At 41.9% G+C, this 27,853-nt stretch overlaps 1 protein-coding gene across 21 annotated transcripts in view; it reads left to right on the top strand.

Annotated features, from left to right (window-relative positions):
* ank3b (ankyrin 3b) overlaps nucleotides 1-27,853 on the top strand; it is a 160,342-nt gene that overhangs the window by 109,076 nt on the left and 23,413 nt on the right. For 6 of the 21 annotated variants that reach the window (XM_058406126.1, XM_058406127.1, XM_058406123.1 and 3 more), the window contains 14 exons: nucleotides 3,236-3,334; nucleotides 4,700-4,798; nucleotides 6,917-7,114; nucleotides 9,463-9,561; nucleotides 11,076-11,174; nucleotides 11,275-11,373; nucleotides 12,721-12,816; nucleotides 13,062-13,134; nucleotides 13,282-13,341; nucleotides 17,860-17,983; nucleotides 20,418-20,520; nucleotides 23,199-23,305; nucleotides 23,583-23,615; nucleotides 26,163-26,387. In XM_058406126.1, coding sequence (XP_058262109.1) covers nucleotides 3,236-3,334; nucleotides 4,700-4,798; nucleotides 6,917-7,114; nucleotides 9,463-9,561; nucleotides 11,076-11,174; nucleotides 11,275-11,373; nucleotides 12,721-12,816; nucleotides 13,062-13,134; nucleotides 13,282-13,341; nucleotides 17,860-17,983; nucleotides 20,418-20,520; nucleotides 23,199-23,305; nucleotides 23,583-23,615; nucleotides 26,163-26,387 — 1,514 coding nt within the window. The other 15 variants (XM_058406124.1, XM_058406121.1, XM_058406140.1 and 12 more) reach the window with 10 other exon arrangements.

Here is a 27,853-nt window from a genome sequence, read left to right as displayed (position 1 = left end):
TTTATTTTAAACCACTTCACCAGTTTATTTGCATTTTATTTAGTGACTCTCCTGTACTCAGTAGAGCTCTCTAAGCCAACCAATCAGTGAGCAGCTTTCCTTCACGCTTAGAATTAAACATACTCGGTTATTTTTCAGTCATGAAAGAGTCAGTTCATCCTAAACTGTTTCATATCATATCTATCTTTCTAAATATCATCCTGGAGCCACATTTTTCTTGACCACCGTCCCAGTGGACTTTCTCATTAAAGATAAAATGATTCATTTCTAAATTTAAAATAAAAGAAGCTTTGTGACAGTATCCATTGTTAAAAGGTGCTATACAAATCAAATGGAATTGAATTAAACTACACTGTTCTAGAACATTCTAAACATTTTCAGAAGATCTTGCTTCATTATGAGCAGCTGTGACGAGTCAGTGATGAAAACGAGTGTGTAGTGTGACGTGAACACTTTCCCCTGAAAAGGTTTCTTCTTACAGATAATCAGACATGTTTTTTCATTAATGTCTATCATTCAAACACTTTAAACTTCTCCAGCTCTGCAGATCTGCTTGTGTGTGTCAGCAGAGTTCCAGTAGATAATTAAGGCTGTGTGTGTGTGTGTGTGTGTGTGTGTGTGTGTGTGTGTGTGTGAGTCACAGGCTGCTACAGGTCTCTGGAGGTGTTTGGCTCTGTCCTGCACTGTGACTGCTCCAGAGCAGCTGTGCTGTGTGGGAGGCAAATACACACACACACACACATACACACACACACACACAGTTCCTGAGCAAAGTTTCCACCAAGCTTTCAGCACGTCTGGATTGTCCCAGCTAGCAGGACCTCCTTGTTATCCGGTCATCAAAATCCCAACCAAAGAAATTTCTCAGTTGTCATGCCAACGCATGCAAAAACTAGCCAAAAACATATTTTTAGCAATTTTTCTTGGCCGGATCGAGTGTGTGGATATGCAGGAAATATAAGAAGGAAATATTTCCTTCTTCATTAACAAATCAAGCGTGTTAGCCATTTTTTGCTGACTAGCCCACACCGGGAGTTTCTCGGGACAGAAAGACAAGGCGATCCTTCAGACCACTGAGTAGATACATGTAGGTCTTACTGAGCGGCTAATAAACCGAGGCACACACACACTTATGTACCAGGTTTCATTCTTCAGCAGAACTGAAGGTGATGGACGTAGCGTGGGTTCTGTTCTCTGACTGATAGATTTCAGGATCAGCACTGGGTGTGTGTTTTATTTGTGCAGCTATAACCACGTGTGTTGTTCCGCTCAGCGCTGTGTATGTGTGAGAAGAGAGAAGGTGACCCTCAGCAAACCGATGACACGTTCATGCACACAGCTTGAAACATCTGTCACGTAATTGTGTGAATCCTCTCTAGGGCTGGTTTAGCAACACAACACAACTCTCTGTTTGTGTTAGGAAGATGTAAGATAATTTCTGCATCGATGTGAAATACAGTAAAGGACATACGTGGTTTCAGTTTCTCTAAATTTGTCTTGCTAGAAATCATGGAGAACCAAAAGCAAGTATGTGATTAATCCTGGACACGAGAAGCATCATGGCTCAGCGTCGCTCTGACTGTCAGCTCAGAAAGAGTATCAGATCCTTCCCAAGCGTCACTGTGACGTGATGGAGGGCAGTTTGTTCAGTGACCTCCTGTTCCTCACTGACTCAAACGTCTCCAGTTTGTGTCCAACGACAGATCCAGCCTTGTGAATTAGCTTTTTAATCCTGCTGGCATCCCTGGTGCTGATGTTGACCACAACACAGCAAACACACTCGCCACCACAGACTGGTAGAAGATCTCCAGCATCTTGTTACAGACATTGAAAGATCTGAGCTTCCTCAGGAAATAGACTCTGCTCATCCTCTTCTTGTGTACAGCGTCTGTGTGGGTCCTTTAGTCCAGTCTGTCGTTTAAGTGGACACCCAAATACTTGTCAACAATTGCAACCTCCTCACCCATGATGGTTATGGGCTCAGTCAAAGTTTTAGTCCTTCTAAAGTCCACCAAAATCTCCTAAAGTATGAGCACTGTATCAGTGCATAGTTAAAATAATTTAATTTGGCAAAGTGTGGATTTTTTTTGGAAAAATCATCACTCCACCATTTGTCATTCTCCTGTGACAGTACACAACGTCACCTTTTATTCCTTACACATGGAAATGTTAACTACAGGAACTGAGCCAGAGAGAAAAAAGTTTCTACAGTCTGAAAGTAAATCAGGATAAAGTACACTTTTGAAATCTTCAGTTCTGGATTAGATTTGGTCAGTAATCTGCTCTGTTAGGAATAAACATCTGCCAAGACCGTAAAAGTAAATTTAGGGATGTGTTCACTCTCAGACTCTCGAACTGTCGGAAGAACATTTTTTGCCCGGTTCGGTTTATCTACATGACCGTGACAGATGAACAATCTGAGGTCAACGTGGCTGAAAAGCTGCCAGAGATTACAGCGTGGGAATCTGCTGAGAAGGAAAGAGTTAATTGATCAGATTTGCTGGAGCTGTGAGCTCGAGTTACAGCAGAATCTCAGGGAATATCTCTGTATGAGAAAAGAAATGAACTAGGATGGAATATCATCATGAGTCTAAACCCTGATTTTAACCTCGGCTAGAGGAAGGTTTCACTCTGTGTTAAACCTGGGTAAAGTATGAGCAGTGTGAAACCTCTAACAAGATAACCCAGGATTGTGTTTACTCCGAGTTTACAGTCACCAGGGGAAGTAGTTAAAAGTGTGTTAAAGAGTGTGAAAAGCTCTGATGATCGTCTGTGGGTTATGAAGGATAAAATGTACAGCAGGAGTGATGTATCTGTCATGTTTACACTCCGCTTCATGGATCAAAGGCGGCTTTTCACCACCGAACAAACACACACACTTTGTGTCATATCTGTGTGTCGTCGTCCTCGTGAATGACCTTCGCCGCTGACTCGTCCACAGCTACACTGACCATCAGAAAGTGATGTTTGCTCAGTTTAAATGAACGGTAAAAGCTGATCTGTTGAACAGATTCTTCATGATTGCCATCAGAAACAAATTGTGATGATTACACAACAGGATATTGTGCAACAAGGATTACATTATTCCTCTAGAATAAAAAAAGGAGCGAGTGGACTGTCGCAATGCTTCAACTGTCACTTTCTACGGCGTCTGTTTTACAAAAACAGGGCGATTCTGTGTGCGGTAACGAGTGCATGCTGGTAAAGTGCTGTTTTATTTATTCATGTTTTTCAGAAGGGATTCACGCCGCTACACGTGGCAGCTAAGTACGGTAAAATAGAGGTGGCCAACCTCCTGCTGCAGAAGAGAGCTCCTCCAGATGCATCAGGAAAGGTAAAGTCCAGAAGAATCAGGAGTAAATCCTTTCCAAGATGATTGTGTTACTGCCGTTAGTCCAGAAACATGACCACAACAAAAACTAAAAAAAAAAAATACATGCATGCCTTGAGACACAAGTCATCCTGAGCTTTTCTTCTCTCTGCTTCTTTCTTTTTGTTATTTTGCCAAACTGTAGCCTGTTTCCCTTCTCTGAACTGCTGGTTCAGAGAAGGGAAAATACACATCAGTGTCCCTTCTACACCTTTCAATCTATCGTGTAAATCACTGGAGAGGTTCAATAGCCTCTCTCTCTGCACTCCGCATACAAGGAGAAGTTAAAGACAAGTGTAGAATCATCTCAAATTAAGCAATGAGTTTATTTACTAATAAGAAGAGAAGTGTGTCATTTCCCAGTCAATGATGTCAAAAGCACGCAGCGTGACACTGCTGCTGTAGCTTTAGCAGAATAGAGTGAATTTTTTAAAAGCACATGGTAGCCCCGCCCCTCTTTTTGAGGTCATGAATTCAACTTCTCTTCCTGGTTGAATAAATGCGTCATCCAGGTATTTAAAGTGCACTTCTTTTTGTTGAACAAACTACTCACGCTATTTCTACTACAAAATGGCGTAGAGTAGCGCATAAAGTAAGGGACACGCCTTTAGTGTTGTGTTTCCGTATCCACGCGTTAACTCACGTCAGACGGACGCAAGCATCGATTAATGTGAGAATTACTAGAACCTTCCGTGCCACAATATACTGCAAATATGCTAGCGATATCTTATTAGAGTTTGATTTCAATGCTTGCTATCTTCTCACTCATGTAGTTTAATCTCTTAGTCTTTTTTTTCTTCAGTTTCCTTATGATTTTATGTCATTTACATTAAACAGCAGAAAAAAACGTCTTCAGTCCACATTTTGTTTTTGCTTTGAAATCAAGTTCTTGACTTAGAAGCAGTAACCCAGATTCTGCTGAGTAATAGACAATCTGGCAACCGCATCAACTACACATAGGTACTTGTAATAGATTTTAAACTTTCCAGGAATAAATGTTGATGTAACTTTTGAACTTTTTGAACTCTCAGCTCTCGATACAGCCGAGTAAGCTTAAAGTCTTTCTAGGTTACTATCCATTACTGGTGTGTCTTGTCTAATGAGCTGTAATGTATGATGTATGTCTGGAAATCCATTAGTGATGTGTGTGAGACCAAAGCTTTTAACAGAGCAAGAAGAAACGAAATGTGTGTAGTGTGCATGTGTGGCTCTGATCATAAGTCCCCGAGCTATACAATAGTTTCTGGTGGTGCACCTTTATCTCATTATCTAACTGTGTGTGTGTATTTATTTGTGTGTGTGTGTGGGTGTGTGTGTGGGTGCTTGTAGAGCGGACTAACTCCACTGCATGTAGCTGCGCACTACGATAACCAGAAAGTGGCTCTTCTTCTCCTGGACCAGGGGGCTTCTCCCCATGCAGCTGCCAAGGTACTAGCCTTCACAACCTCACACACACACACACATTAGTGCATTCACTACACAGTAAGCTCCATTCCCTAAAATCCCTCACAGCCTAATCACACATCCAGGCCACATTCCTTTCTTTTTCCATCATGTAACTTACAGTCCAAACGTCATCCTCTAAAGCATGTGTCCTCATTAACACCCCTCTCGGACATGCTCGGTGCGCTGGCGTGGTGTGGACGAGCTCCAGGAACTTCACATAGCTCCTGATCATTATCTCGGTTGCCTCGTGATCCCAGGAACAAACAATCTGCCCTTCAGAAAGCCTTCACAGAACCGCTCTCAGCCTGTTGGGAAGCAGCATGCTGAACCAATTAGAGGTGTTCGGTGGGAGCATTGTCACTCTGCGTCCAGGATCTTTTCATTTAACCCCACATGACTCAGCTGGAAAATAATACATATTGGCTGTTATGAGGCTTGCACACAACGTGCAGTCGCAACTAATTACCAGGTTACATGCTCGGGATCTGCTGGTCTCTGACTAGGTGCTTTGTCGTGTTTAGTATTGATGATGAAGTACTATTATTTTTAATCCCATCACATATGACTAGCTGATAAACCGGGCAACAAACTGAGCTAATGCACAGAGAGACTCCATACTGTCTTCTCAGTTCTTGAATGATTTCATGATTTATAATCACACAGAAGTAAAGCTTTGTCTGTTTGCGTTCACCAAACTCTGATTTTCTGACCAGTGAATGAAACACGCATGGATTCAGTCATACAAACCCCACAGCACACACTTTTTGTTTTTTTTTTCTGGTGTAATGAAATATGTCCAGTTTAAAACGAATTAGCAATCAAACCAGGAAACCGACTAATAAATGTGAAACAGCCAGCTTATAACCAGGGCTTTCTGTAGAGCAGACGTGAATAACGACATAGCCTCGAACAACATCAGGTCAGGTGACCGTCACACTTTATTCACTAGGAGACTGTTTAGTGACCTCACTTTTAAAAGTAACCATTTCACAGTATAGAGAAACTGTTTGAGGAAACAAAAAACACACAAAATACCTGAAACTCAGCCAAACAATGTGATCATCAGAAACTGGACAGTTTTGATATTTTTGCCACTCTTCAATGGGAAATTAAATAATTCACACATTTCTGATGTACAGATTCATTTTCCTTCTCCCGGTCTTTCTTACATCAGGAATAAATCAGACACTTTTCAATCAGGCCCTGGAGATTTATTACATTAAATTCAATAAAAGAAAAACGAAATTAGCCCATTATTGGTGACCTGGATGATACATGAACTGTCATGGCACTCTTCCTCCTCCTCCTCCTCCTCCTCCTCCTGTGTACATGGAGTGGAAAAGAATACGGATGTCTATTAGCACTTCCCATTTTTAACTGCTAGGTACAGTTTATGGAGGTTGTGGCTGGGGAGTGAGGGCGCCATGTGATCTAGAAAATATCTTTACATTTTTTAACATTTTTATTTTTCTTTAGTGACACAAAAGAGGTCTAATATTTCAGCAAAAAATTTAAATGGTGAAGCTCTAAACTGCCTGAACTTAGTATTCATTTGTAAAGACTCTTCTTCTGAGACGATGATGAAAAAGGTGAACCAGTTCAATCTCCCGCCTTTTAGCTATAGCATGAAGAAGGCCGTCTCGGTCCTGGCCACCAGTTCCTGCCATGACATCACCACTGCTGCTGGCAATCCCATTCAGTGACATTTAGGGAACTGCTCTGGTTCCAAAACCTTGTCTTTTTTTTCCTTCTCTCTTTCTCTCTCAGCCTCTGGCATCGTCTGACACGTGTTATGTCGGGTTTCAAGAAGCAGGACTGGCTTGTAGTTTTGGAAATCCCATAAATCTGTGGGCAGCAGTGGCGACAGTTTCCCCGCTCGTGGTTTTACAGTCGAGGCAAAATGGGAAACGCATTCTCTGCTTCATGCTCTGGACTCGTTCTGTACACAGTCTTTTCTCCTTAATATATATCTCAGAGCATCCATCATCATTTACCTAAACAAGAGCAGTTCCTTACTTTAAAATCGTTCTCGAAGTACGTTGATGAATTCGTCCAGTCCTTATTGTTCCTGTCCCCTTTGCTCTCTCTTCCTCCTCTCAGAATGGCTACACTCCTCTACATATAGCTGCCAAGAAGAATCAGATGGAGATCGCCACCACACTGCTGGAATACGGCGCTGATACCAATGCCGTCACTCGACAGGGCATTAGTCCACTCCATCTGGCTGCCCAGGAGGGTAACGTGGACATGGTCACCCTGCTGCTTGCACGTGATGCCACCATCAATATGGGCAACAAGGTACGAATGATCAGTAACAACAAACACACAGCAAATGTTCAGAAGATTATTATATTATTGATCAGTAGTTACTGTATATAGGTGTACTGAGTATTCAGTATGTCCTACACCGCTGCTTGAGATGAATGTTTGGCAGCACACTTAGATCAGGATCTTCATGTGTTTCACATGTCCAGATAATTTAACCCTGTACACCAGAACATTGGCGTTTGATTAGGAGACATTTTCAATCAGAATAAAGAAATAAATTCTTTTATCTCCATAAGTCTGATATAAAATGAGTCAGGACTCACCTTTACATTTGAGCTGCTTATGAACAAACACTTGGGGCATCTCAGAGAGCAGAAATGGGTTTGATATCAACATTTACTTTGACGACAGAAACACCAGTGTGGAAAAAAATAGGCGTTTTTGTTTTTGGAACATTCCTATATATATGGCCCCTAGTAGGCTAGAGAGAAACAGAAATACTTAAACAAAAAGTAACAAAAAGTCCTGAGTGTCTACTGAGCTTCATATTAACCACCAGTGTGGAGTGGGACATGACAAAGAAGAAAAATCTTGACTAATAAAGTGTGTGAAAACTTGCACTAAAGTTTTGACTAATAATAATACATATAATAAGAAGAAGAACATACAATTGAAATAAATTATCATTACGTTTCTCGTCATTTGTCTAACCCTAACTTACATTTCATAAGTCTGATATATACACCGGAGGGCTTTAACTGAGGGCTAAAGGCCTTGCTCAGGGGTCCAGCATCTTAAACACAGAGACGCCGCTGCTTGACCGAGCCAGTGGACTGTAGACTTTCATCTATAAGCTCACTGACAGGAGAATTTCTCCTTCATAGAAAACGACCTTCACAAATTTCACATGCAGTGCATACACTCTTTACCAGCGTGCCACAAACATCACATTCTGATTCACAGAACAAAGACAAAAGTAAACTTCACATAGTGACGACTTAACAACAAAGCCAATAAATACATTCTGTTTTTATTAAAAACTAGCAATGTTTTCTTTACACGAGGTTTAATATAGATATAATATAGATTTATTCACATTATAACACAATAACACATTTGTTCCATTTCATGCACATCATGTGAGTTTCATGACCTTGATTTAGCAACACGTGTTAACATTCAGCTCTTCACATCATCTGGTACTGAATTCTGAGATAATTACTAATTTGTCTTGATGTAACATTGTGGGTTTAATCAGAGGACCTGGTCATGAAGTTTCAGCTTCTTCACTATGTGTGTTTCATTAACTAAGGCCCATATTAATGTTGTGTATTTTCTGTATATCACTATGACAAAATAAAAGAACAGAACACACACTACTCGTCCTTTCCTGAAGGTCACTTTCCATCAAGGAGAAGATCTGCTCTTATATTCAGAAAGGTGAAAGTTTATCTACACTGACCGGCTCGACCTTCCAGCTGTTAGATGGATATTGAATTGATTTTGGTTTATTAGTACAGAGGAATGTAGGAGACAGACTTTGAGACTGCCAGCTGTTTTACCGATCGAGACACAGCGTATACTGGCCCGAGTACACAACACACACTCCTCCGGGCAGCCTGAGACACATCCGAGAAGACCAGCACTAACAGAACAAACCACACATCCTCACAGAGGAGCACAGAGGAGCAAACGTCACTGCTAAGTAGTCTGAGAGCGCTTTGTAAAACCTAGAGACTGGTAAACATGCTGCCTACAAAACAGATGTGCTCACAGTGTTTCATTCCAGCTGTGACTTGAGGAGAGCAGGACAGCAGATAAGAAGGGAACTGGTTAGAACTGGAGAAGAAGAAAATCTGAACAAATAGAAATTTCAGCAGGTCTATTCAGATTACATATAATTGTTTAAAAATGCTTCTTTCTTCTGGTATAACCCTAATGATCAGAACTCTACACACATGGAAAAGCTGTAAATCTTTTCTGTTTGTTTGGCTCTTTCATGTCTATTGAAATAAGGTTCATTTCCGTTATCAGTTTTGAGGCTTCTTATCCCCTGTCTTCTATATTTTCCTCATTTTTTTCCACTTCTCTTCCTCCTCCTCCTTCTGTTTCTTGTTCTTCTGCTTCTTCTCAGTCTTGTTTGTAATTTTGTCCTACTCCTCTTTCTTCTTCTTTTTCTACTTCTCCTTCTGTCTTTTCTTCTTTTCCTACATCTGGATTTTCTTCTTTTCCTACTTCTGTCTTTTCATTTCCTCCTTCCTCTGATTTTTCTTCTTCTCCTCCTCTTCATTTTTGTATTTTGTTTATTATTATTATTATTATTATTATTATTATTATTATTATTACTGATCTGAATGTGTTGGGCTTGTGTGTTAAAGAGTGGACTGACTCCTCTTCACCTGGTGGCCCAGGAGGACAAAGTGAACGTAGCTGAAGTGTTGGTTAACCAGTCTGCTGCCATGGATCCTGAGACCAAGGTACACTGCAGCACTTTTCCACTGACGTAGCGAAGTCCAGCTCTCTGACCTCTAGACTGTAGGGCTAATGTGAAATACACTAGATTCCTCACAGCAACACACACACACACACAGAGTCTGGCTGGTGCCATCACGCCTTACTGCAGGTCGTATTAACAAGGAGTGGCTGAAGGTCAGCGGGTGCAGCTGTAGTGAGAGAGGACGTGAGTCCGGCAGCCTGATCGATGCTCCACTCTGAGAGCACGCTGACTCTGAACACTCGACCCAGCAGGACACACAAGCACAATCAGAGTGAGGAAGGAAAGGAAAGCTCCCTCACACAGCACTGAAGAGAACAGAAAGCCTAGATGCTGGAAAACACTACTAATTAGACGGTGACTCTACTGTTTGGATTAGTGTTAAATCCCAGCAGCGTTCCAGTACTGTCCCAGTGACCACCATCCTCACAGTGTCTCCTTCACACAACATATACAGCAGGCCAGAGTCTACTGAGACATCAGCTGTGTGATGCTGCATCTTTCCTGTATCAGAAAGAACCTAAAGAATGGACACACCTCATGACCTCATCTGATGATAAAATGCAGACTGAACTGCCAGTTTATTAGGTATATTTTATCTTCTACACACAAAAGACTATGTAGGTCCACAACCTTGGACTTTCAAGTGCTTTAGTTATTCAGAGATCTTCCATCAGATGTACTCATCACTCAGGAAAAAACTGATTAATAAAACAAAGCAGGTTTATCTTCTAAGATGTGTGTTCCTGCACTCACTCACTCACTCACTCATGTTCATAACCACTTCATCCTGGTCAGGGTCCAAGCGGATCTGGAATTCAGGGCATCCACCGAGCCCAAAGTGGGAATACACACTGGATAGGACTCCAGTCCCACACACACAGTAGGAAGTAGGAGGAAACCGGAGCAAGAACCTCAGAGGAACCCTGTACAGACACAGGAGAACATGTACAGACAGTTACCTGAGCTCCGGATCGAACTGGAAACCCTGAAGCCGTGAGGCGGCTATGCTACACGCTGCACCACGCAGGATTTTGCTTCATAGTGCACTTTTAACGAAGGCAGCGCAGATGATCACGTCACTGTGTTAATTCCCACTCTGGAAATGCTTCAGTATCGTTATAAGGAAGTGGTGGTGGTCTTACGCTGCCCCCTTTCCCTCAGCATACACGGTACACGCTGTCTGTAATGTGCTTCAGTCAGTAAATGATAGAAAATGTAGTGTATTCAGCTGTTAGAAGCTAAAAATACGTAATAAACTGGCTAATTAAAGGCTGTAAACTAAGACATCACAGGCGGCAGAGTTTAGAAGCACCTTCGTTATAATGAATAAAACCTTGACTTGACTGAAAGGTGAAAAGCCGTGCTGTAATATAGAAGAGGGACACGGTATGAAACATTTATACAAGTGCGTCCAGAAATAACGGCCTCACTAAAGCCGATGGTGTAATCTTTCGTCTTTCTCTTTCTCTTGCTCGGCGCTCCCTCTGTCTGCAGATGGGGTACACTCCGCTGCATGTCGCCTGTCACTATGGCAACATAAAGATGGTGCACTTCCTCCTGAAGAACCAGGCTAAGGTCAACGCTAAAACGAAGGTAATTAGAAATCATGACAGGTTAACGGTGTGATATTATGTGAGATGTGTGTATCATGGGTGGGGTAAAAAAATGTCCTCTTCTGGTTGTGTTTGTGCAGAACGGATACACTCCACTGCACCAGGCTGCACAGCAAGGCCACACACACATCATTAACCTTCTCCTGCAGCACGGAGCCTCGCCCAACGAGCTGACGCTGGTGAGGGGACACCCATCTGCTTTCTTGTGCAAGAGATAATGAAAAAAATATGGAAATGTGCTATCGTTTTCAGGAGGACAGCATAGGAAAGGATTTTTTTTTTCACATAAAAGCTGTGCTACACAATAAGCACTATATAACAGGAACTATTCACACCGGGAAACTCCATTAAACCCTTTCTACATTTTCATACCAATATTTAAATGAGGTTTCTCATTTCACTGGGTCATCATGTTACACATTATTGTGTTTATGACATTTGTGCCATTACCACAGCATAGTGGATTGTTTTCTGAGCGTACAAACATGCCCCAATGTGTTTTATGCAAGTAAATTTAATTCATATATAAACTTTATTTTATTTATATGTATAGTGCATTTAACACAAAGCAGATTTAGAGAAATATATAAATTCAGGGTATAAATTATATAAATGAAATGGATCCGTAGTGAGCAGGTCAGAGGTGAGGCATAATGAATGAGGAAGAAACCTTAAGAGGAACCAGACTTTAAAGGGAACTCATCCTCATTACACTGTGATTATACATCTATAACTTCTGTAACGGTGGAACTGTGGAAATTCATTCTAGCTTTAACATGAAGTCTGTCTTGTTAAAGTCATCAGCTGTTCCAGTTATCATGGTGGTACCATCTCCAGGCTGCTCATGTAGTTCAACCTGATCAACAGCAAGTGATGAGACTCCAAACAGTAGTAGGGCATAAGGCAGAGAGAGAGAGACAGAGAGAGAGGAAGGAACAGAAACAGAGGGAGAGGGAGGGAGAGGGAAAGAGAGAGAAAGAGAGAGAGAGAGAGGGAGGGAGGAAGGGAAAGAAACAGAGAGGGAGAAAGGGAGGGAGGGAGAGAAATAGAGAGAGTTAGCCAATATTTCCAACTTTTATTTATTAAAGAATGATGTATTTTATCTGATGTATTTTACATTTTTACATTTTTTTTACATTTACATTCTTTATTTATTAAAGAATGATGTATTTTATCTGATGTATTTTACATTTTTACAGAATGTCTATTAAAACGTTTATTTCCTCACCTGCCAGATTATTAAGGAAACTGAAAGCTCAAAAGACTTCCAAAGAAATGTGAAGCGTCCACTGTACAGATCCACATGAATGAGCTGTTACTATAGTAATGATGACACATTAAAATGACCGCATGGTGTGGAGAGGCTTTAAGACGCCAGGCCGCTGCCTCACATCACGATAAATCTGTTTCCAGACAATCAGCTTCAACTCCAGTTACAGTGTGATGGAGGCTTGTTCCAGACCGGTCCTGTACAGTGTGGAGTTTGGTTTTGATATGATGTGTGATGGTGTTTCATTTGTGTGCAGAATGGAAACACAGCTCTGTCCATTGCCAGACGGCTGGGTTACATCTCAGTAGTGGACACTCTCAAGGTTGTGACAGAAGAGACCCTGACCACCATGGTGAGACTTCATCTCTTCACACATAGAGTGCTTCTCAATCCACATGGCAGTAATGTGAAATTATTATTAGCGGAGAGAAACGAGCAGGATTCTGAAAGAGAAGAGACTCTTTCTCACTGCTGGTACACAGAACTTTCTTGGATTTAATCTTAAACACTGAGTGACCACGGCACTTCAGCTTTGACCCATGCACAGGAACTGAAAAGAGGCCATGCAGGTGGATTATAACACTGCTCTTTTTGCAGACGGTGACCGAGAAGCACAAGATAAACGTTCCAGAAACAATGAACGAGGTTCTGGACATGTCTGATGATGAAGGTAAACCCCGTCCCATGCATGCCATTTAATAATGATTCATTATTTCCATAATAAACATCGCTTTAACTCCATTATGTCAACTGTAAATATTTTGTTAATCCTCTCACATGTATGTTCATCCTAACACTTCATGCTTAAATCACGCAGTTCGTAGAGCCAATGTCCCTGAAATGCTCACTGAGGACTATATTTCAGATGTTGAAGAAGGTATCTTTTTTTGTTGCTTTTTTGTTTGTTTAGCTTTCCTCTAGACTCTTTTTTTTCACTCTAAACTAACCGACTTTCTGGACTGACCTTACTGTTCTCCGTCGTTTGCGCTTTTCTCCAGGTCTGCAGCTAAAACGCACATGCATGTTTAGCGCAAATGTTGCTTCTGTGCTGTATACGTCATGTTACACTGCTGTACTGCGGAAGATTTCACACCTCATTATTCTCAAAACACTGACTCAGGAGTCATGAGAGCTTTGTCAGAGGTGTACACCGACCAGCCATAACATTAAAACCACTGACCGGTGATGTGGGTAACACTGATTATGTTGGTGGGATATATTGGGCAGCGCGTGACCAGTCACATGGCCAAAACTAGTTAGTGTTTTGAAAGCAGGGAAAATGGACGTCTGTGAGGATTTGACCCAATATATCAGGTCTTGGGAGGTGTTCCTGGTGTGCAGTGATTAATACCTAACAAAAGTGGTCCTAAAATGGACAACGACATCAGTGTCATGGCCGCCAAAGGCTTGTTGATACGAGTAGGAAGTGAAAGCTCATCTGCTGGACAACAAAGTCCGATTCCCCACCTCACATCTTACAAGATCTGCTGCTAAAGTCCTGGTGCCAGGTACCACACACCTTCAGAGATCTTTTTCTGGAGTCCATACCCTGACATGAATGAGCTACTATAGTGATGATGACACATTAAAATGACCGCATGGTGTGGAGAGGCTTTAAGACGCCAGGCCGCTGCCTCACATCACGATAAATCTGTTTCCAGAAAATCAGCTTCAACTCCAGTTACAGTGTGATGGAGGCTTGTTCCAGACTGGTTTTAATGTAATGGCTAATCGGTGTATAAAGCTAGGTTCAAAAGCAAGCCTGTCGTTTAACACCGGCCGTACTTGCGGTCAGTGGGACTTCCTGTGCCGTTTGTGAACGGTGTAACATTTCCAGAGTGGTCTGTTTTAATAAGTAATGGCATTTACACATGGCTGGACAAATCAGTATGCTGATATCATGTCTGGGTCAGCTTGGTCCATCATGGTAGATGTCATAGACAAGAAACCTGAACCTGAAGTGAAGTGCTGTGTGAACACTACACTAAACCATGGTGTTTAAATGAAAACTCACATCCTTATTCATACATACAAGTTTGACAGCTGAATCGTTTCTGAGTAAAGCAGCAGGAACACATGCATAAGTAAATAGTTAGTTGGCTTTTTGGATCAGATGCAAATTTTTTACCCTGTTAAGAACGCCACATGCTACTGCAGCACACTTCACCATAATATAGCATTAAAAATAGTGTCCATGAAGAGTGCTTAAGCTTCTATATACAATGAAATTCTTATGCTTTGAGGCATAATGGGAGACACTGCACATATCCAGTGATAACGTGAAGTGATGGTGCTACAGCACTGTGACTGGAACAAAACAGACAGATAAAAGCAAGTTGTAAAGTGAAGAAGAAGATTTTTGCATTAAATTACTCTGTAGATTTCTCTGTAAGGATGCAATTAGAGCCGACAGGCCTGACACATACACCGAGACAAATTGTATACTAGGCTGCACCAATAGGGGTCTCTGAAGTACAGTTTTAGAGGCAGTGCACACATGCAGCAGAATAAAAATGTCTGATGTATTACAGGAGTTCATGATAGAGATGAACTAGCTGTATGAGTTACTTAGTCGGAAAATGAACTCGGAGGAAGCAGTAATGCAGCAGGCATTTTATTCAGCTGAATGTGTGTACTGCCTCTAAAGTTTTACAGTGTGTGTGTGTGTGTGTGTGTGTAGACTACCGTGGGGTCTAGTTACTGTTAACTGACACTGGTGCAAGCACCCATGATTCCACTGACATAACTGGGATAGCTTCTCGTTTACACGGCCCAGAATAAACCCCGTTATCGTGGCGGTGTGTGTGGACTCATTAGCGAACATGCTTTGGCGGATTCTCTGAATGCAAACACCTGATGTAAGATGAGTTTTCAATGCTGTGATATTTGATCAAAGGGAAATAAACAGGATTTTACAATGGATGTAGTGGACACTGCTACCTAGGAGATGAATACTGAAGGCTGAAAGACATGTACTATATCATGCATACCTGGATTTCTAAAAAGAAATTCTTAAACGGAGTGCCAGGTTGAGGCTCTGACCTTAAAGCTAGCTGCCAAATTCCTCCTCCCCTAACAGTCTGAACAGACTCTGCTGATGATTTGTAAATCCCTGGACCCTGCATATATAAATGTAGTAAGTGGTGATTTTGTGGACATATTTGGCCTCCCAATAGGCAGATTGGCTAAAGTGGGGGTGAATGTGTGGTGCCCTGCAATAGACTGGTGTTCCATCCAGATTCACCACAACCCTGATCACAAGAGCTTAATGCAGACGATTGAATAAATGACCAAGTCAGCAGATTGTTATATGAACTCATGTGTCCATTGGAAATGTCTTGAAAGGTTTGTTTTGTTCATCGTTTCATAAAGGATCAAACCCTTTGATATGAGGAATTTCTAAATGGAAAGCAAATCTGTGAGAAGACTTTAAATGTGACAGAAATCAGAGGTTTTCATTGTGTTTCATGTTTACTGACGGCCAATAGCATTCGAGAATATAAATCTGAAAACTAACATGCTGTTAATGCAGCTGAGGAGCTACTGCTGTAGAGCAAGACCCACCTTCAGGGGCGGGACATATGTTCTAAAGAGCATTTAATTGGATGATGAGGTTCAGGTTTTGAGTAGATAGCAGGCTAATGTTTTTCCCAGAAGAAAAACTAACAAACTATAAAATTTATGAGAAAATTGGCAACTACTTTTTTTTCAGATAAAACATGGCATGACTGTCCAGAATCTTTTAGATTTCATGGGCAGTTTAACAATGTCTAGGTCCAAACTACCCCCTTCTCAGCTCAGAGATGGTTGAGGTGGTGTGTTGAGGTAGAGATCAGGTTTGACATTTTCACACGTTATATAAATATGATCTTTAGCCATAAGTCGTCGTGTGGATTAGAGATAGTCCAGCGCTAATGTTGGAGTTTAGCAGGAGTTTGAGGGCTGAAAGTTCTCATGATCTTTCCTGTGTAATAAAGGGGCCAGGGGCAGGTGGCTGGCGGTCCATCACTAACTCCTCCCACTCGGTTGTGTGTCCTCCTGCCCGTAAAGGGGTTCTTTTGTTTGTTCCTTAGAGTCGGATTACTGAGTACACCTAGTCCCCCAGACCCCCTTCCCCCCCTCTCATTCTCTATTGTGCCCTGTAGTAGAGGGGCTAGTGGGGCATCGAGTATCCAATCATAGAGGTCTGTACCACCCCTGCCCTGACCTCAGAATTGCTGTTCTCCCGCGCAGTTCAAACTCTCGTCAGCAGATAAGGAGTGTGTATGCTGAGTGTGTGTGTGTGTGTGTGTAAGAGAGTGTGTGTGTGCAATGCAACGGGAGGGACTGTTGGGTTTTTTTCGGGCAGTCAGCGGGAAGGGACCGGGATATGCAGGATATGCGGATGCATCCGTACTGTGCGTCTTTTTTCTGGATTTGTTCTGATTCGAGCGTGTGGATTTGAAGTGGATGTATGGTGTGAACAGGGAGGAAGTGGCCTTTGAAACGGCTAAGAGACACTGAAGGAGGGTCATGAGCACTCAGCTGTGTGAGAGTTACTCTGAGAGCTGCTGCAGCTGCTGCCTGGGTTTGTTTACGGCGTTCTGGGCTGGTCGCGTACGATAGATTTAGCACTGCAGCACACGCATGGCAGCTCGGGCGAGAGAAAGCTGATCTGTGCAGTGTGTGTGTGTGTGTGTGTGTGTGTGTGTGTGCTCAGATAGAGCTGCTCAGAAAGGTTTTGCTGACTGTTAAGCTTGTGGTTGAAAGCCAGGCAGTTCGGAGGGCTAGTCAATGGTACGTGGTTTTTTTTTTCTTTTCTTTTTTCCATGACAGTGTGTGTGGGCATGAAGGAAATTCTTTTCTGTGAAGTAAACACTGTATACAGGATAAGTGTGTGTGTGTGTGTGGCAGTAATGGTACAGCAGTGGAGGGTTCATGGGGAGGGGTTGCTGTGGAGATGAGCAGCGGGGGAGCAGGATCCGCTTTGTCACTGTCGGAATGCTGTCCCCCCCTCCACTCCAGTCTCTTTCTCTCTTTCTCTCTCTCTTTCTCTTTCTCTTTTTTTTGCTGTGCACTTGCTCTAAATCTCTTCTTTTAACCCCGCAAGTCTCTTTACTGGTTGTGAACTTTGTGTGTATGAATGCTGGAGTTTACTGTTTCTCGATCAAACTCACTAATTGCCATCTGGTTCGTTCGTTCTTTCTTTATTTATTTACTTTTGGATACTCGAAAGAGAAAAAATACTATGTAAATATCTGTCCACTGTGTTGATAGTGCCTGAAAAATAAATTGGAAAATAAATTAAAAAATAACAGGCTCATTTGATGAGTTGGACTCATTTTAGGATGATACTCATCACTGTATGATACAAACGGACGATCATTCCTGGACGCTAACTCTGTCTGGGTTTCAGGTGAGGACGTGATGATGGGGGACACGGATAAGTACCTGGGTCCCCAGGATCTGCGCGAGCTCGGAGACGACTCTTTGCCTCAGGAAGGTTACGTGGGTTTTAGCATCGGGGCCCGATCTGGAAGGTAATGCCGCTCTTCACACGTGTATACACTTCCCCTTTATTTCCCCTGCATTCAAACTAAATCTGAGGGGTGTTTTTTGTAAGAGTTATGTAAGACTGAGCGAAAGATAAAGTTCAGACCATAAAGAAGTTCAAAATGACAGAAGCTTCCAACATTAACAACCTAACAAACTTCAGCATTAACACACCTGAAGTAATATAATGAGCAAGTTAACACACATTGACGTGTTTATTAAATACACCTGGATTTATAAAGGTTTGTTAAATCTCATGACTAAATGAACAAGAATTTCATGTTATCAGGTGCAGGTTTTTCAACCCAATCTCAGATCTTTAGCCAAAAACCTTTACATCAATGAATAAAAAGTGTTAGCTCCTTTACATATTAATGCTGAAGTTCACGGTTCATTCGTTTAAATGTCATCAATTAAAGCGACCTTAATGTACAAAAGGATCGCTTTGTTTTTCTTATCTGCCAGATTCTTTCCTTCAGAATGTTTTCATGTTCATGGCATGTAGGGAAACAGCACAGCTTTCAGACGTTTGTCTCACACAGACCTTGAGCTGAACGAACAGGATTCATCCCGTTATCTCTTCTGTTTTTTTCCCTGATTGCTGGATTATTGGCAGCCTGGTCAATGTTTACACTATTACATGGCTGCAGCTCTCATAATCCACCATGTCCGAGTCACGAGGCTAATGTTTAACCTGCGTGGAGCTCGGAGTTAAAAAGCTGGCTAATAAATCAAACCGAGGGGATAAACGGGACTCGCTCTGTATCACTGAGCCCATGATGTTTTGGTAAAACTAAATAAAAATCTGGATGAATATTCTGCTTGGGTCTGTGTGAGCTCATTTTTTTTTAAAATTATTATTATTATTCAGTCCTTCCTGTTTGATGCTAAGGAGCTCTGTTTCTTTTCAGTCCTCCTTTTTAGCAGCATCTGCCAAATATCTGCTAGCTTCGCATGCTCTTAGACAGCACTGCAGCGCTCCTCTGTGTTTGAACAGAATCCCCCAAGAGAGTAAGATTTGTTGACAGAAATGCTCATGCTGAAACACTGTGAACCGCATTCTTTTACATCATGCTTTATTTAAAAAACATCTTTTTTGGGGATGCCACTCGCTGTAGGAAAGCTGGTCGAGAGGAGGGGCTCAGCAGGGTCTAAGAGTGTGTTGCAATGCAACTGCAGAACATTACAAGCTGCTGTCATTCAGCCACTGCATTTTGCTCTCGCTGTCTGATTCATTGCTTTCGATCTCCTCTGTCCCTCCTCTCTCCTTTCCTCCACCATACTGATTCCTTCTCATAGTCCTAGAGTCAGGTAAGAGGGCATGACTGTGGATTTTGATGTGCCCCCCTCCCCCTCCCCCTCCCCACCCCCATCCTCTTCCTTCCTCGAGTCATTACGTCACAGAATCACTCGTCTTGTAATGTCCTTCATCTGTTCATTTTTAATGAGAAATTACAAACAAGTGGACAAAGTGCTGACCAATCACACCTGTGCTTTTCTGACTCTTGGGAACTCGTTGAACTTTGTGTCGGTTGACCTAAGTTCAGATTTCAGAGTCCGACTTACGATGTCATTTTAAAGGAACTCTGCCTGTCCCGAGCTCTTTGGCCTTTGCGCTTTGCAAGGCTGATTTATTTATTTATTTTTTTGGTTTTGATGTGATTCCATTTTTTTTTCCTTCTCATGTGGCTTCCAGGGTTCCATGGAGTTCACAGAGATGAACTTCCTGTTCAGATCTTTTCCATATTTTTCCGCCTGATATTTTATTAGCTGTAAATTCACCTGTCGCTGGAAATTTACAGGCAGGTTTCACATTGGCAGCGAGCGCAGATGAAATGCCTCGTCACACTGATTCCAGCAGGACAGAGCACTAGCACATACTCCTATACACGTGTGCTGGGAGCAAGAAGTTCACTCTGGATGGAAAAATTCACAACTCAGCGCGGCTTATTTTTAAGAAAGGCCCCGCCCCCTTTGCAGCTTCGAATGCCAATCTATTTCAGTGTCAGGATTCTGTAAGAGAATCCACAGACCCAATTACTGACTCATGACTAACTTTTCTAATACTAAATGTCTGTGAAAAAAATATAATTAATACAGATAACAGGTATAAAGTCATAGCGTTATGTTGTCGGCCATTTCCAGGTTTTATTTGGATTACCTGCTGCTCATTAGTCATTCATGCCCATCTTTATCCTACACAGCAAGAGCTCTCTCCATTGTTTGACACTTGTGCTGTCGTTTTTCTTTTGAACTTGTGCGCCAGTTTCCCTGGAAGCTGCATGCAGTAACAGGTGTGTGTTTTATTTATTTTTTTGTGCGTGTGTGTGTGTGTGTGTGTGTTTTGTGTTCATCTCATTGTCATGCCCCGCTCCCTCCCCACCCCGTGCACTGTGTGTGATATACTGTGAATGCCAACAGCCTGCGCTCCTTCAGTTCGGATAGGTCCAACACACTGAACCGGAGCTCTTTCACCAGGGACAGCATGATGATCGAGGAGATCCTGGCACCCAGCAAGGACACGGTACGCCTTCTATCCTCTCCATCCTGTTCTTATGTTCTCGCTGCCTTTACTTCTGCCAGGAGCTGATTTTACACTTTTGCTGTTCAGGAGTGGCAGGATTTTTATTAACAGTGGGAATCATTCATGTCGGTGTTCAACCTCAGTTTAATCACGTAGCTCAGACCTGACAAACCCTTACACCGAGGATTTTTATCATCCAGAATGGGTCTAAGAATATAAAAGTGTTTAATCAGTTCAGCTTGTAGCCCAGCAGTGTTGAATTCTCAAATTTGATATCATATAAAATCACAAATCACATGATCCCGATTATTTTTAACAGCAGATAAGTTCCAGCTACAGTTTACATAGTAACAATTTACACAGGGTCTTATATAGTGGACGCTCTAAAACCACATAAATGATATAAAAGTGTATGTTATCACTTTTGGTGGAGATTTTCTAACTATCTTCATGGACAGCTTTTGGGGTTTTTTAATAACCAGAAGCAGCTAAAAAATTGCGCTTGCTATTAGAAAATGCCGAACTTCATGAAGCATCACACCACCAAATGTTAACCTTTATTCTTCCTGATATTCTTCCTAATTTATTCTCGGCCAATTCCATCCCAGCAGTCAGGTCTCCTCTATCTGAGGGCAGCTACCAGTCCGGAGGGTGAAGGCCATCATGTGCTTCCTCTGAGATATATGAATCCAGCTGAATGGAATCTTTTCAAACTGCTGTTCGTGCTGCATCATGGGGTGGAGTAAGAAAAGTTCAGACAAAAGTTCTACCCACCCCACCTTCTGCATACATGAACTCACAGATGCCCGTGACTGAGTCTCTGTGTAATTATCAGTAGAGTTTTTTTTTTTTAGAAATTCCAACTCACAATCTCCAGACAAAGGGCGAACGCTTTTCTGTTGCCCCACTCAGGAGCCCCTGAATAGATTATTTTCCTGCAACATCACTCCCGGTTGTTTTATTTCTTTATTTCTTCTAGCATGTGGCTAATGCATTAACAAGATGTAGCCCAGATTTTTGAAACAAGAGGCTGTGCTAAGATGGTCACAGAGAGGTCAGAGTAAACCTCACTAGGCAGCAGCTCCGTTCAGCTCAAGCCTGCGTTATCTTGACTACTTCTAACCTCAAACCCCCCCAGAATCACAATCTCAGGGAACTCATTACACACCCTTTAGTACTCATTACACACCCTTTAGTACTCATTACACACCCTTTAGTACTCATTACACACCCTTAAGTACTGTTGATCAATCAAGAATCATCAAGAAATATCTACAATACAGCAGGATGAGTTCTATATAGTTCAGGAGCAACTTCATCCTATCAGGATTGCAAGGTTGAGCTGCTCAAGGGCCTTAAAAGTATCAAGAGAAGTACAGGATACAATGTAGTACAATCTTATCTTATATAATAATACAAATATAAACATATAAAATTATAGCAGATATATAGCATTTAAGATTTCTTGTTTCTAAACCCCTTAAATCTTCAATATTCTGATATTCTAATTATATGCACATAAGACTCAGGCCTAGAGAGCAGTACCCAAATATGATAGATCAATGGTATTGAATTCATAAGAAAATAAAGGCTCTTTAATCATTCAGAAGAGTGCCATTTGTTATTATTTGAACAATCGCTTCAACAAAGAGCGCCTCCAAACCACTGAACATTCTAGTTTCTCTTGTTTGCCTTCTCACGGCTCTGCTCAGAGCTGTTTACCCGAGGAGGAAAGGTTCTCATATTCAGAGACAGGTTCTGCAGCACAAATTGTCTTCAGGATTTTAGACAGCGCATTCAAATAGATCAGGACCCAAAGTTGCCAGATATGTCTTCAATCACCAGCACTTGCCTTTGCACATCTGACTTCTTCTCACTTGAGCAGAACAGATTTGTATGCAGTCGAGTTACACGTCTGTTTCAAAGATCGTATCTCCGGCACATGCAAGTGATTGTCACACAAATGTTCATGTAGTGCTTCAGTCTGCAGTTAAAGTCAGAGTTATGAGTTCTGTGTAATCACAATCTTTAAGCTTTTTTTGTATGTTTAGCTCATTCTGAGAGGTGATTCCAGTGTGTTTAAAACATTCTCTTCTTCTTTAAATGCTTCAGGCTGTCTGTAAAGCGATGCACTGCGTTGTTGAGCCCCATAATAAGGTATTCAGTTCAATGAACGATGTAATGTTATTTTGCCAATCTTCAGCTCAAATGCAGGCCATATATATGATGTAAAAAAAAACAACAACAACAACAACATGCATTGGCGTAGCGGCCGTTAAACCACATGATGCCTGAATACCCTCTGCTGTCCGAGAAGCACTTGTTTATTTGCTGCTCTATGATTTGTAGCCCGGTTTTTGACTGCTTTAGAGTATCCTTGACTTGTCATTATTTGCTTCAAGAAGCTTCAGTTCCTTCTCTCCACTGTCCCTTCAACCTGTTTTAAACATGCATGTGTTCTTTGGATGCTTTTTCCCATCAGCCACTCTGTGAGGTGAGGTTAAGTGTGTGGTTGAGATGCTAATTGATTGCAGGCAGCACTTCTCAGCTCCACAACACTTACCTCCCAGTGCCGGTTTATTGCCATGCATTGACACTGAGGTTGTTGTTGTGGTTTACTGCTCAAATACATTACTGACAGTGTGTGTGTGTGTGTGTGTGTGTGTTCTCACCCTCAGCATCTGGCTGTAGCTAAAGAGTATGACACTGACTCTCTGAGGCGATACAGCTGGACAGCAGACGCCCTGGACAATGTCAACTTGGTGTCCAGCCCAGTTCATTCAGGGTAAGATGTGCTGTAGGTGGCAAAATTCTATTGTTGGAATACAATGTCTTTCATTCAACACTTTTAATAGTGGTTCTACAGACAATCAGTCTTTTCCAAGTGCATATAATGTTCAATCTGGTCTGCTAAAGGTCTCTGCTGCTCTTTATGCCTCTATCATCTGACTGTCTTCTGTGTTCCTGCAAATGAAGCTCAAGGCTCTGGTGTTGGTGATGAAACTTGTTGATTTTTAATCTTTCCTTCGCCAGTTCCATTTTTTGTTGTTGTTTCTTCGCAGTGTTTCTACACCACTCCCTCAGTATGACTCCAGGTGATGATGGTTGTGTCCTGTGATAACACTTTTTTTCCTTCTTCTCTGCCTGCTTCTTTTCTTTCTCTTCTTCTTCACCTACAGAACAAACTAAGTCGAAGTCGAAACTAAGCAATGAATCGAATGAAAATGAAAACAATGAGCTTTTATACAGTTAGTTCTGGTCCGCTGATTTGATTGGACATGTTCGCTGTGTGTGTGTATTCACTGCGTGTCTGTGTTCATGATGTATAATTCCAACTCTAGTGACCGACACACTGACCACACTTTCATTACCACACTAGTGTTAGTGACATGTTCGGCAAAAGGGCAGAAAATACGTAGATCAAAATCGTGAAAAGAAAGAAGGGAAGTCACTTTCACATGATGCATCTGTAACAGGAATGTCCAAAACTCAATGATTTAGCCAACAGACTATCATTTAGTGTGGCTTAAAAAATAAACAAATCATCTGGTCATACTGCATCAGAAATATAACTTCCAGTGGTGCAGTTATACTTAATATAATGTGATAATGTAATATATACTCAATATCATGTTATATTGCTTAAATAACATACAGAAATATATTTGTGTCCTTTGAGGAAAATCATTGCTTTATATTAAGCTATTTTAAATTGAACTCCAACACCTTCATAATATTGACATGCTATTTTACCTTATATTTTTGGCCCAGGAAATTATCCAGCAGACCTGGATGTAACAGATATCCTTCTGAAAGCTAAGCCTGAACATTAGAGTAGACATGAGATTGGTGACAAGAGTCATTAACAGAGCTATCAGAGCACTGGTATCTCTGTCCATATGACTGTATGAGCCCAGACAGGATGGTCAGTCAGAGCTTGTTGAACATCTCATTCCAGATTTTATTCTCATTTGGTTTTTATAATAAACTTCGTGAAGGATTTAAGCTAGATGTTGGAACATGGCTGTGGTGATTTGTGATCATTCCAACACAAGAGCATTAGTGAGATCGGACACTGACGTTGGACTAAGGTTCAGTCGATGTTCCAGTTTATCCCAAAGGTGTTGACTGAAGCTGAGATCAGGGCTCTGTGCAGGACACAGAAGCAACCTCCAGCAACCTCATGGTCACTGGAGCACTGTCATGCTGGAACAGGTTTGAACCTTCTGATTCCAAAGAAGCGAGATCTTATCTTAAAGCTAGAACATACAAAGACATTCGATATAATGATGTGCTTCCAACATTGTGGTAAGTGTATTGGTGTAATCTTGTCCAAATACTTTTCCAACCCATAAAGTGGTTTTAAACCTCATCCTTCAGAAGATCCTTAAACTCACAACCTGATCAGATCTCCTCATGCAGAGCTGCAGGAAGTTGGATTGCTCCTAACACTGATTAGTCATCAGAATCACAACCTCTTTTCTTCTTTTCTCGCAGATCTGTATGAGATTTAAATGACTGAAAAGCATCAGAAAAAATCTCAACCTGTTCAGCTCATGGCTTGATTTATCACAAGCTTCAGAATGTTGAACATCTCCATGTGTATACACATCCAAGTGCCAAAACATTAAAGAATTTTTTTGGAAAATGTCGCCAGTGGAACTAAAAAGAAAAAGTTCATATCATTGTTAATCATTTCTCAGAATTGAGGTCAGTGATTATTAAAACAAGATCTCCTCGCATGTTTCCTTGATGAGCTCCAGGAACTCTGTGGTTTGTTGTCAGTCGAATCAAAAGTAGAAGCGTCTTGGAAAGAAATCTACCAGATTCTCCTGCAAATGCTAGCAGCTGGCTTGCAAGGCTAATTTCAGACAGATCATTTTAAAAACAATGTCAAAAAGGATTGAATAACCCTTAAATCCTGTACAGGCTTAAAGTACCACATGGTAAAAGCACCTGTGTGATCAGATTTGTGAAGAGATTACACTCATAGATGTTGCAGTAGTGAACACACACATTTGGGCTCAAACTCATTCTCAACAAACTGATCAGTTCAGCCACAGGAGCTTGAAATGTATTATGAAGGTGTTGGAAATAATTCATTCTGATTATTATATTTGATTAAGGACAGAGATGTTTCAATACTGAGATACACATGGTGAAATTCCAGTTACTGACTCAGTCATTATGGGTAAAATCACAAGAAGTGAAAGCCAGTGTTGTTGGTAAACTATTATCTCCTCACCTGGTTTTGATAAAGCACGGAAACGAGTTTGAAGACGCTCTTTTTCCAGTAACACAATTTTTTTCCAGTAACACAAATGACACGTTTGCTTGTTGAGTGATCTACCTTGGCAGTTTGTGAAGCGCTTTAACTTTTAAGCCATGTTTGTTCGATTGTTATTTATCATTAATAAGGATCTATGATGAACCATGCCAAATTCCTCCATGAATAAACTGCCAGGGCTGAGCTCTCATGGTCCCACTTTCCAGCCTTTCTTCTCATTTGCCTCTTTCCTCTGGTGTTTGGTTGTGTGAGTTCTTTATCACAGCATGGAAACAGTCCTCACTGGTGGTCACTGAAGGTCAAAGCCTCTTGGCCTGTTCCTCTTTTCATCAGCGTGGTGTGTTGCTCTCTACAGGTTCCTGGTGAGCTTTATGGTGGATGCTCGTGGCGGCTCCATGCGAGGCAGCCGTCACAACGGGATGCGCATCATCATCCCACCACGCAAGTGCACGGCCCCGACTCGCATCACCTGCCGTCTGGTCAAGCGGCATAAGCTAGCCTCGCCACCGCCCATGGTGGAGGGAGAGGGACTGGCGAGCCGACTGGTGGAGGTGGGCCCTGCTGGAGCTCAGTTCCTCGGGTAGGTCATGCTCTTCTACCATTTGGGTTTTCTTGTTTCTTCTTTACTGCCCATTGCCATGAACCCCATCTGTGTTTGGAGTGTGTGGTGGCTAGGCGATTCGGCAGTGAGACTAGCATCAAGCAAGCCTCTGATACTTGACAGTAATGCTGCTATACATCACAGAGCTCAGTGTAGCCCACTTCATTTGCTATTTGTCAGCCTCCAAGTAGATGAGTGAACTTTGCCCTGAAGATTTTAGCACTAGTTTAGATCAGCTAAACCCTTCTGAAGAAGCTCCACCATAACAAATGCACAGTAGTATGTGGAGAGGTTTTGAAGGCTAACTAGTTGAAGTGACTACATGAAACGCTAGTTCCTGCAGCAATGATGGACTGTTTTGTGTTCCTCCTTTTTGTTCCTCTAATTGCTGCATGGATGTTATTCAGTAAACTCCATCTTCCCCGAAAACTCCCCCCTCTTAATGAGGGCGAGAGCTTCGTTAGCCGAACCCTGCAGCTTGGGCCTCAAGGAACAAAATTTGCTGGGTAGGAGTGTCGCCGAGAAAAGACGACACTGCTCTTGGTTGAAGCCATTGTTGATTTTTTGTTTTTTTGTTTGTTTTGTTTTTTGGGTTATTTTCTTTTCAGTCACCCATTTTTCTTTAAGGCTTTCAGCCGACTAGCGAGGTCGCTGAAAGTGGATCATGCTCGCTGTACTGTGCTTGTTGGGCATGTTATCTGCTGCTGTTATGGCTGCCAATTTTTGCCCATGTTTGACCAAACTCAGACTCCCACTGTGCCATCCCATGTGGGAGATGGATTCATTTGCTCTTTTCTTTCTGGAGAAGGTATCATTCTGCTTGCAGTTTTAGAGAAAGGCATGAGAGTCAACACTACAGAATTATATTAGAGGAATATCATACATTACTTGATGTACTGTACAATATGCAGATGATATTTATTATCCTGTAAGATCATAAAATGCAAAAGAACAGGAGCAACATAGCTGGAAAATATGCTGAAAGTCAAAAGTTTTTGAACACCTGATATTTTACAGTCCTCTAACTAGGCATTTGTAGTGAACAGCTGCATTTGTCTTATATTTAATATACACCAATCAGGCATAACACTGTGAGCAGTGCCAGGTGAAGTGAATAAGACTGATGATCTTTCATCATGGCACCTGTTAGTGGGTGGGATATATTAGGAAGCAAGTGAACATTTTGTCCTCAAAGTTGATGTTAGAAGCAGGAAAAATGGACAAGTGTTAGGATTTGAGCAAGTTCGCAAAGGGCCAAATTGTGATGGCTAGACCACTGGATCAGAGCATCTCCAAAACTGCAGCTCTCGTGGGGTGTTCCCGGTCCACAGTGCTCAGTATCTATACTGACCTCTGCATAGCCGCAGACCAGTCAGAGTGCCCATGCTGACCCCTGTGCACCGCCGAAAGCGGCAACAATGGGCACATGAACATCAGAACTGGAC

Source organism: Hemibagrus wyckioides, linkage group LG13, assembly GCF_019097595.1.
Source record: "Hemibagrus wyckioides isolate EC202008001 linkage group LG13, SWU_Hwy_1.0, whole genome shotgun sequence".
In the NCBI taxonomy this organism is placed as follows: domain Eukaryota; kingdom Metazoa; phylum Chordata; class Actinopteri; order Siluriformes; family Bagridae; genus Hemibagrus; species Hemibagrus wyckioides.
Note: the sequence above shows the minus strand (reverse complement) of the source record. Positions and strands in the feature narration are given on the sequence as shown.